This window comes from Melanaphis sacchari, unplaced genomic scaffold (genome assembly GCF_002803265.2).
Source record: "Melanaphis sacchari strain LSU unplaced genomic scaffold, SCAv2.0 Contig19_pilon_pilon, whole genome shotgun sequence".
NCBI classification, from domain to species: Eukaryota; Metazoa; Arthropoda; class Insecta; order Hemiptera; family Aphididae; genus Melanaphis; species Melanaphis sacchari.
Window position 1 is genome coordinate 1,635,341 of NW_020270975.1, and position 12,166 is coordinate 1,647,506.

General features: G+C 28.0%; 2 protein-coding genes across 3 annotated transcripts in view; one reads left to right on the plus strand and one right to left on the minus strand.

Annotated features, from left to right (window-relative positions):
* Nucleotides 1-12,166, minus strand: part of LOC112592930 (RING finger protein 207-like) — a 29,806-nt gene that overhangs the window by 9,859 nt on the left and 7,781 nt on the right. For both annotated transcript variants that reach the window (XM_025337092.1, XM_025337091.1), the window contains 4 exons: nt 5,722-5,870; nt 5,507-5,613; nt 4,267-4,428; nt 4,033-4,205 (listed from right to left, as the gene is read on the minus strand). In XM_025337092.1, the coding sequence (XP_025192877.1) occupies nt 4,033-4,205; nt 4,267-4,428; nt 5,507-5,613; nt 5,722-5,870 (591 nt within the window). The remainder of the gene's footprint in view (nt 1-4,032; nt 4,206-4,266; nt 4,429-5,506; nt 5,614-5,721; nt 5,871-12,166) is intronic.
* LOC112592932 (THO complex subunit 4-like) lies at nt 1,242-2,432 on the plus strand. Its single transcript, XM_025337093.1, has 2 exons — nt 1,242-2,072; nt 2,157-2,432. Exons 1-2 carry the CDS (start codon nt 1,472-1,474, stop codon nt 2,336-2,338), a joined length of 783 nt encoding a protein of 260 aa, XP_025192878.1. The 5' UTR covers nt 1,242-1,471; the 3' UTR covers nt 2,339-2,432.

Genomic DNA, 12,166 nt, shown 5'->3' on the forward strand with positions numbered 1-12,166 from the left:
AACAATTGGGAGAAGGTCAGTTGACATATACACCGATTATCTAGCGATAACCAATGTACTTCAATTTTATCTTTGCTGTCGTTACGTTTATTTTTACTGTAATTTATCGCGAGAATGCTCTTTCTGTACGTACTGGTCGTACCGTTTGTAGTTTAGCTTCAGCGTGCGTATGTAAAGATTATTAATGTTTTCTTTTTCTAAAAATCTAAAAATGTCTAAACGCTAAGATTTTAGCCAATTTTCATGCGACCATTCGTGGTTTGAAACTCATTTGACCGATTTGCTAGCCCAATACACACGCTCTGATATTTTCAATGCGGACGAGACTGGGCTTTATTTTGGAGCTCTACCTGAACACACATACGCACTCAAAATAAGTGACAAAGCTAAAGGGGCAATATTACTCGTATGAAAATATGGTCATGGAGTTACTCGACGTAAAAAAACAAATTACGAATGATAAATATTTTACATAATATCGTAAAATATACACAATTGTGCATACTTTTTTAAATTATACAATATAGGTACATACATACATACATATTTTTTTCGCGTACCTATTATTCATTTTTTTTTTTTCAATCGCTTATTAGAAACAATCGGTTAATTGACACAATTCACCTTGGTCCCAAAGTGTTTCTAATAAGCGGCTTTTACTGTATCTACTTTTTCATTTTGTGATTACAATTTATTTGTATAACACACGATATCAAAAATATTATAGTAATGTACTGATGTTAGTATTATTTGAAGTTGGTTCAATAATAATTTCATATGGTGAGGATAATAACGTGGAAGATATTACTGTTGATGACATATCTGATGAAGGCATAACTATAAACAAAATAGTAAAAGATAGAGTAGGTACCTACAATCTGTATGAGTATAATTTTAACTCCTAAGTAATAAACATGAAACTTATTCATCTCTATTTACCATTTAAATTTGAAAAAAAAAATGTTTTTAAATACATATCAATACTCAAATATTGAAACACTTGAAATACTGATGACTTACAGTTTTACTTATACGTATTTAGAACACTATTAATAATATGTTAATATTTATTCACAATTACATTATGACATTATGTCATTTAATTTATCAATAAAAATACACTGGAGTAGTGTACAAGTATATCAAGTGTATTAAGAATTTATATAAAAAAATTAACTAATAAACCTATTTAGCTATGTACAATCCAGGGGGATATACTGAGATACATACCGATGCGAGTACACAAGCTAATTGCCATAGTGAGTATTAGCAACCATGGAACCGTCCGACTAACAACGTAATATTAAACATTGTGATATTTCGTGTGATCAGCGGTTGTTTGCGTTGCGGCTATTTTTGTTAAAGTTTTTGTTGTTTATAGCGTGGTTCCCGTTTACTAAGTTTTCTTCACACGAATCTAAACTTCCTGCATTTTGTTTGTGAATCAATAATACACCGACATCTACTCAAGATGGATTTAAGCTTGGACGAAATAATTAAAAGCAAACGGTCAACGTCTCGCGATGGACATCGTGGCGACGAAGGACAAGGCGGCTCTAGAGGTGGTGGTATCAGACGCGATGGTGGAGGATTAAATTTCCGATCAAATGGTGTTATCGGCGGTGGCGAAGGCCCAATGCGTAGAAACAGACCAATGGCCAGGCGTTCAAATGGATTCAATCCTTATTCTTGGACTCGCGATATGTATGAAGGACCTAAAAGACAACAAATGAGGGGTGGTTTATCTACTACCAATATTCATAAAATAATCATATCAAATTTGGATTTTGGAGTCACATCAAAAGATATACAGGAACTTTTTGATGAATTTGGGCCTTTAAAAACTGCTACAGTTCACTACGATACCTCAGGTAGATCATTAGGAATAGCAGATGTTGTTTTTGATAGTAAGAATGCTGCATTAAAAGCAGTTCATCAATATAACAACGTTCGTTTGGATGGACGTCCTATGAAAATTAAACTCGCCACAGAGTTATCTACAGTTGCTAATCTTGCTACACGTCCGAGTAAACCTGTTAGTCGTGGCAACACTAGAGGACGAGGTGAAGATGGTGGCATAGGTGGTAAGAATAATGAAAAAAAGATGCCAAATAAAGTTGAACTAGATGCACAACTCGATAATTATATGCGAAGAGCAAGAGATGATCGTGGTAATAGTCGTGGCAACACCGGTGGACAAGATGGAAGTAGTGGCAGAGGTGATAAGAATAATGAAGAAAAGATGCCAAATAAAGATGAACTAGATGCAGAACTCGATGCTTTTATGAAAAGTAAAATAAAAGAACAATTAGCAAGAAAAATTAGCAAGAAAAATTAAATGATTTATATTGTACTTATTTCTTTATTTTCGAATATATATTTTTAAGTATAAAATGGTGTTTGACAATTAAAACAGTGTTATTAGTTATTAACTTAAATAACTCATAATAATTTCTATGGGGTTAAAGTAAATTGAACCTACAATTATACACTTTTATAATTTAACTACTTTCCAATTATTTATACATTATTCCCCTTAAGTTTTCATGCAAAATATAAATGTTTTTGTTATAAAAAAAAAAAAAAAATTGTAAAATTATATATATATTGTCGAGACGACAATGTGGTCTGGAAGGCCGAACTGTGGCAATATTGAAAATTGAATTATATATATATATATATATATATATATATGTGTGTTTATTTTATTAGCTATACACATTATTATAGTATACTCTGATTACAATTGAAAGGTTTTTCCATATGACGATCGTAATCGGATTAATACAAAGATTATCTGTATAATGTTAATTTCGTCGATACGACGGAGTGTCAGTTGTCGTCCGTCTTTTAAGCGAATAAAGTGTAAAATATAACTCGGCGATTTATTTTTCTACACTCATACCTACACAAAACACACGTATCCTAAGTGCCATCCGCTTGGGCACAACCTGGTCTTACTAAACAATAATATAATTTTGTCCAATAAGGTCGGTCTTTACAATAATAATGTAAATAAAAAAAATTAATAAAGGTACGTAGGTTAAATATAATTTATAAACAATATGAATCACTTATTCATGAGGTTAAAAACAAAAAATCAAATTTTAAGAAAACTGAAAAAAATAGTTCACCACTTAACGCACTTCCCGAAATAACCTAAATATTCAAACACTCTTGCACTCATATAAGTTTATTATTAACAAAGGATAACTAATTAGGTGTAAAATTGAAACTTTTTAGTATAAACGAAGGGTCTATACAATCTATTTTATAATAAAAGTAACCGATGAAACTCAAAAGTGCAAATTATTGTTTATTTTTTTCGATAGACCAAAAACGCAATTTCATTTTTCACTTTTGTATCTTAGAAGTGAGATAAAAACGCAAAAATAAATATTGTTCCCGTTACATTAAAGTTTCATTTTAAAATTATTAATTATTAAATTAAATTATTCATTTTAATTAAACATATAGTGTTTTTATAATTCAAAAATACATTAACAGTGATCGAGTTCAGTTGAAGTTTTGTATTATTGTATCATATTTTATCGTAACGAATTACGACGAAGATTGTCGATTGATAATCATTTAAGATGACTACCTATACAATGTATACAATATAAAAGTTATATTTAACTTATAAAATATACTTTATTTTCGTAAAACTTATTTACACTTATGGTTTGTTAAAAAGATGTATTTTTTTTGCGTTTATGGTCTATGAAATATTTATTTTTGCACTTTTGGGTTACGTTTAGGTCATATTTTGCACTAATGGGCTACAGCCAAAGTAACTAGACCAAAACTGTTTATTAATTAATTTAAAAAGTTTTAAATAAACGATTCATATTTGCGCACCTATAACCATTATTAAATACGCAATGCTATTGCCTATTACTCAATATGCAAAGTGATAAATTAGTAAATATATATTAATATTATTATCTACTTATTAACTCTAATAATCTACAAATCATGTCCAGTTCAATTTATAATAGAACAAAAACAATGTATAAAATAAAATATTACCGTTGGACTTCCAAGTGCATATCGGTTTGTATTTTATTGATGGCGTCATGGAGTGTTTGGACGAAATTATGTATAGTCAATTTTTCCGTGTCTGTGTTTTGCCGTAGCTCTTCAAGGAGTGTGTGACAAGCCACTACACCCTCGCGGATTGTGTTCTGCATATCGTACACCGACTAAAACATGTTTAAAAATCAATAAACGTATTTAACCACGACAGAACCGAAAACCACTTACTAAAAGTGCTCTATCTAATTTTTTCAAGTTTTGGTTATAAGCTACGTCTATGTCTACGCATGCCTTCCGACTCTCGGGAGGCTTTTCGCGTACGCAACTGGTACAGATCACATGTTTCTGAGTACTCGAAAAATAGCTGATCTTTTCGTCGTGCTTTGGACACTACGGAAACGTTTATAATATATATAGTTTTCTTTTTTTAAACAATACCATTTTTATACTAGGTACCAACTTATTATTAACATTAATTATAGAATATACTATTTATAATCATTTATTCTCATATTATTTTATAACCTATTATATAATCAATGCATTATTAGGTAACATGCGTTCAATGAACGTATACAACTGGTTATAACATAAATAGAAACATTAAAAAATGTCTACCTCTATAATAATATATTATTTTATATTTATTTATTATTACAGTACTTATTTAAGCTCAGATTGAGACAGCCGGCAGGGGTATAATCAAAGCTCTATCCAACTATATTCAAATATCTAAATTTTTTTTTTTTAATCATTTTACAACTCTGTCAATATCATATTCATATAGAATTAACTCTGATAACTACTTATTCTTATTTATTTACTAGTTGTTAATAAATAACTTTTTATAAAATTATCAATTAAATGTATTAATATATGATAACATTGATAACTGATTGATGCATAAAATTATTATTTCCACAACTTAAATATTATACTTGTGTAGTGCTTTATTAATAGCTTATTATATTAATATATTGTATATTATAGGACCTATTCTTTTCTGATAACTTGATTCTTTTTTTTTTTTTGCTCAATTAATGTCTAGGACCTAAAATAGAGATAACTGAGCCCTCATTTACCCCCTCCCTTTCAAAATCCTAGACACGTCACTGCTTGAACCCAATTTAGTAATAAAATAATTATTTATTTTTTACGATCAGTTTTAAAAAAAAAGAAAATCTATATGAATATTATATGTTAAAACGGACAAATTTAAAATTATTTATTAAGATTATTTTAATTATTATTATGTTTAATTTATTTGCTTGAATGAAATACTTGTATATTTCGAGTTTTAGCCATTTATATACCTATATTGTAATTAATAAAAAAAAAAGTATAACACAATTGATATCCCATCAATTATTGACCACCGGTCTAAGACTACTGTTCTAAAGGACTTAATCCGAGCTTAATAGTACTCTAATATTATAGTACATATTGTGTTTGTGCATTTGTGGCTTACTATTTCTGTTTTGTCCGCCAAGCGCTTGGACATTTGCACAATGTCGTGTGACGAAAACATTTTTGCACGGTGAGTATTTTCTCGGCAGGGCTTGCATAAAGCTTGACCTAAAAAGCCGACGATACAATTTTTTTTTAATAGGTGAAAATATAGTGTAAACCCATCCAGTAGTGTTGGGTGAGTGAGGTTGTTTGTTGTAAAATACACAGGCTTACCACAAGTAGAGCAAAAATACATTGAAGACGGATCGCGTTTGTCGCAGTTGGAGCAAGGAGGGTTCTCAACGTTCACCATATCGATCAATTTGCACATCAAATAGTCGGGAGGTGGTAACTGTACACCTTCTTTCAACGTTGTTAGTGTTCTAAATTAAAAAATAAACAAATAATAAAAAAACAATTAATTATTATACATTTAAATGTATATCCTCATAATCATATTATTATTATTTAAGCTTATAAGTTATAATTTAATAAGTAAAAAGACTTCAGAATTTGCAATTTGCTTCACACAATAGTATATTTAACTATTACTTTACAAATACAATTATATTTTAAATTTTGGTTGGAGCAAGTCGAACAACGAATGTTTTAGTTTAACCTAGGGTGACCATATTTTAAAAATAAATAAAAAAACAGGATAAAAACCATTATTTAAAAAAATAAATTTTAAGATTGTTAATTTTTTATACTTCTTAAAATACTTATAACTCGCTTCAAAATTAAAATGTAGTAAAAAGCCCACGAGGTCGTCTAAATAATATTCTTATCTTTAAATTTTATAAGAGATCAATAAACTCTAATTTTTAAACTAACGGAGTAAAACGTGATCTGCTAAGCGTAAAATTTACCATGTTACGCGTTTGTAAGACGGAGACAACACACACGGGTATCACGTCCTCTTTAAGTTTTACAATAAATATTAACATTGTTCTTACTTTGTCATTAAATGGATTATAAGTTATAATTTGGTCATGTAATATTAAGCAATATGCCGAAGTGGAGACGCTTCTTCGGTCTCAATCTCAATCCTTAGATCAACAGTTGACGTTTTACATTATCGTTCTATCTGCTCATATAGTCATATCCACAACTATAATCGGCGATGGTTTTTTTTGAAATCTGATCGAGTCAATAGAGGAGTAACATTATCAGGACCATAGTAGGATTTCTGAAACTCAATATATGCGTGGTATAATGTAGCCATCTTATTCTTAGTAAAGTCGCTTTGAAAATCTTCGTAGAGGAATACTTCAGAATTTAAATAAATCTTCAAGTTTTTGATTTTATAATGATCAAAACATGACATTGCTTTACTCATACTGTTTTTCCTATAAGTCTAAAATCCGATTATAGCATACCGAACTTTTTCTAATTTCAAAATATGTGTGACGACGCTTGCGTGCTCAACGTGGAGCTATTATAATTGAGCTATATTTAGAGAAATAAAATATTTATTTATAAATAATAAAATAATAATTATAATAATAAACATTTTATAAGGAACAGGTTGCGGTCGGTCGCACTGGTTGGTAAATATAATACTATTAAACGTAGGGTACAATTAAATATAATTTATTTTATTTACATGTCAAATTGGGGCATAGCAGATATCATTTGATGGCTCAAAAGTAAAGAAGACTGAAGAGGTAGGTAATTAACAAAATAACGATCATTCCCGAATTTTTGGAAATTATAAAACGATTAAAACCGATACACAACAAATTTATTATTATTGATTATAATAAAATAGTGCTCAGACCTCAGACTAACTCCCTACCATTTCAAGCTTAATTCAATAAAAATGGCTTCGTCAATTGTAAATTCGTAAAAAACATGTGAGGTCAAATAACATAAACTTCAACCTACCTGATGTTCGAAACTTATTGTTTAAAAGAATAGAAAAATGTGATGGTGAAATAAGAAAAAATTTTCATTAGAGACGAAAGAAAAGATAAATTTTAGAATTTGGTTATAAATGTTAGGATCATAGACCAATTTATATTAATGACTGAACATGTACCAGTTATGATAATGATTTATTGGATTACTATTTACCATTAATGTACCTGATTCTTTTTTTTTTTATTGTTTATCAAATATAATATAATTTATACTTTGTAAGTAATTAAAATAATTAAATGTATAAAATATAAATGTTTATAAGCTACTAATTTTTTTTTCTTATTTGTATGTACTAATATTGTATAAATAAATATAAATTTCATAATAGTTCATGTTTTTAAACTACTTATTAGTGTCATTATTTTATATAATTATTATAAATTAAAATACTTCAATATATTTTAGACCTATATTTAGACCATGCATAATATACAAAACAGATATGAAAATTATTATAAATATTATTTTTTCTACCTATTATTTTTACCGACTGTATTCTATTTTACTATTGGAACCAATAATGTAGGTACGCAATTTATCTAAGAGTGTTTGCGTAATTACGTACAAAGTCTGCTGTATTCTTATATCTTTCACCACATACTACTCGTAGCTATGGCTAGGATCACACTATGCGTTTTGTCGGCAACCGAAAAATACTATCCCGATTAACCGCAATCGGGACGATCGATCATACTGTGCGTTTTATTAGTAACCGAATACATACAAATGAGATTAAAAAGCCCGAAAATCGTTTTTAATTTAAATTTAAATTTTAAACTGATTTTTTATTTAAACGAAATGTATCTAGTATTATAAGTAAAAAAATAATAAAAAGGTTGTGTAATTAGAATTATTTGTTTTTATTTAAAACGTGTATCAACTAATTATACTAATAAATAATAATATACATCTATAATATAAATAAAATATAATATATATATATATATATATATATATGTATATTACAAATATATTTTAAGTTTTTTAATTATTTAAATTTAAAAATCATTATTAATTATTCATAAAATTTTCAATTTCGGTTACCGATAATCCGCACAAATGTGATCGGACAAATTGCATTGCATGTGTTGTGCTTTACATCCCGAAACGCAACCGGACGGTTGGGCCGCAACACGTTGCGGTCGCTTCCCGACGGTTTTTAATCGGTTCCGTAAATCGGTCTAGTCTGGCCCTGATAACGCGTTTTATATTTAAACCTATTTTATTTTAGAGTGTTGCGGTTTGGCTCCGGTTGATCGGGAACCGACAAAACGCATAGTGTGATCCTAGCCTTATAATTGCAATGCGCAAACCGGTTATGTTGATGTATATATCTAAATACCATAGAGTAAAGCAGCGGTTCTCAAACTGTGCTCCGCGGAGCCCTAGGGCTCCGCGAGAGTAGTCTAGGGGCTCCGTGGCTCCCTGAGAATATTTGTATTTATTAAATTTAAATTATTAAATTATAATTATATTTCTTAGTTAAATTTTTATTTTTATAATCAATATTATTTAAACCGTACCAATATGAATTATTTTAAACGTTTAAAACTTTAAAATATTTATAAATCCACATAATATGTCATATTTTGTGTCATTGTCAAAATGAGATTAGATAAAAGTCGGGTTTTTTGTTCATTTGACATGTTGTACGATAATTATTTAGATTACTTATCTACAATAGTACAATCTACATTCTACGAAGTTCTAATAATTTCTTGATTCTTCAGTCATTACTCGTTATTCATCGGCCGCTGACGCAAATATTGTTATTTCGGTGTGTATTTCGTATTACGTGTTTCCTATTTTACCATCAATTGTTTTTATTGTTAACAATTTTTTTTGTGAATAAAAATTCAAATGGATCGTATATATTCGTATTTTACAGAAAATAAAAATAAAAAGCAAATCATTTACAATTGTTAATTGTAATTACATAATTTATTTATGAATTTTTGTTGTCTCATATAGACATTTCTGATCTTTGGGGCTCCATAATTTTTTTTAGGAATATATGGGCTCCGCGAACAAAAAAGTTTGAGAACCGCTGGAGTAAAGAATACACCTAAACTCTGTACAAATATATTTCTATTATAATATTATAAAACACAACCCCTTTCTTAGAAAATTGTATTAGGTTACTATTTTCCTCATTATGGGTGAAGTACGGTCTGAAACGGAATAACGGATAGGTACATCAATATTTAATACGTCAAAAACTTTAAAACAATGTTAACAACTGATGCTGAATAAAGAGTATTCTATTTATGTCGGCCACAAATTTACAATAATTAATAATTATAGAATGCTAATGACATGTTTAAAAATTGAAATATCAAAAAAACTTACGCTGGGGCCCTAAATAAGTAAATAGTAATGCAAGTAAATAATAATAGTTCACAGGCCAAAATTTGATTCCAAAATATTAATCAATTTTCTAAATAATATTAAAAATAACAAGAATAATATTTGGAATAGGTATTCAAAATGGAAAATTCTAGTTGTAACTCGTAAGACGTAATCCAAACAACATGCATGATGCGGATACAGGGTATTACGTTATCTTGATGTCTGATGATTACATGAAAATAAATACACCTACCTATGATACAGGAGTAAATGTGTAATATTTATATTTTATATTGTCAATTGCCATTTATCATTTATTTGCTGGATTACCAAGTGCAATGTACAGGTCTGAATGTTTTTAATTTAAATGCTCTTATACTATCAGACTTATTTCTATTAATAAACATTAAACAATTTTATTTAGTGGTTATTACGTATTTCTATTAATAAATATCAAATAGTATTATTTAGTACTTAATGGTTATTACTTATTACTTTATTAGTGTCATTACTTATTAGTTAATAGTTATTCTTATTATATATTACTCATTTGTGAATTTTCTACGTCAGTCGACAGTAACGATGATTGTTCGATTAAAATTCTATAGTTATTCATCCATTAAATTTCGATGTCTACTAATCTCCAAATGAGCATCGAGTATATGCGATAATATGTACTTATGTACTATATAGGTTACACATGATTTGCATAATATGGTCAACAATTATTGACGATAAGTCGTTAATTCTAGTAATTTCGCCGACATCAAAGTAAGTACTAAGTAGTATTACTAATACTAGCATTGTAGCGGATCTTAATATTTTTCTGATCTTACCTAATTACTTATAATTGTTACTTATATTTGTTACAACAAATTATTTTCTATCAATCTAAAGTAAGCTTACCCATTCTAACATTTTTTATTTTATGGTTAAAATTTGAATGATTGTAATAATACTGAAAATATTAAGTGTACAATGTTCTATCTAATGTCCAATTGTCCGTCAGCTACCAGGTATGCTCTACCTATTTTATATAGATATCTGTAGGTTAAATAAAATGTTTATTATTTTGGAATATATTACCAGTATTGTATTTAATTATCAAGATAATTGTAAGTATTACCTAGTTTAATCTAATAGCTATAAAAGAAATAGGTAGGCATTATTTAAATTATTATTTGTTTTTTTTAATATAAGTCAACTCAAAGTTATTTAATTATGCCCTAATTGCTCATATAACTTAAATTTTTAGTTATAATAGTTATAAAACAAGCAACTAAATTGTCTATCAAATAGATGTTATACAAATTCAATCTTAATTACATATTATATAGATACCTGTATAGATAAAGGACTTTTGCCTAAAAGTTACAATGATTACACTATTAAGCTTATAATTGTATTCATACCATCTCATTCAGACATTACCTGCAAATAATTTTATGTAGATAAACTGTCAGTCTCAAAATAGTTTTTCATGCAACCACTTGTTTATCAGTACTTAAAACTTATAAATAAAAAAAATATTACATAATCAACTTATTTCTTTTTTCTTTACTATTTTTATGTGCTCAGCTTTCTAAATATTAAAATAATATTACATTGACCGTTCTAAAAATTTGAAGTCCCCGTATATATTTTGATTATTTATATTATAATTTCAGGGACAGTTCTGGCATGCTTCTATTTCATAATAATTTATCTACCTAATGTAGTAGTGTTATGCTATATAAAATAAAAATGTATTTAAAAAAATGAATAATATGCATTTATAAAAGTTGATAAAAAGCATTATTATGAACAGATAATAATTAGGAATACTTAATTTTAACTACCAAATTACTAAAAAATATTTTTTTTTATTTACAGAGTTAACTAAAGGCATCTAAAATGAAGAGAATTAAAAAAAAAGAAATTCTTTCAAACAGTTTAAAAGATTTAAAAAATTGTTACTTGTGCGATATTATAAATCTAACGCACGAACATAGCGATATAATTTCACCATTATTAAAATCTATCAGTCAATGGGATACTAAAAGATTGAGTCAAACAAAGAGTATTCACAACTATCAATGTTTTATTTGTAATTATAATTCTAAACATTTTAAGAAATGGAAAATACACATCATGTCTAGGGAACACATGCGTATGTGTCATGTTTTAAACGGTGTGTGTTCATATTTCTGTAAAGCTTGTAAAATATTATTCTATGGCCCAGAAGATCTTATATATCAACATCAAAAGAGTCTACATAGTGGCAACAAAAATAATTTATCTAATATATCAATATTAATGTCTGAATTAATGAATTGTTTGAATTCAATGAATCATTCAATACAAATTTATTTTTGTGCTAAATGTAAAACAATCTCGGATGAACCAATTCATACTTCTGGAAAACATC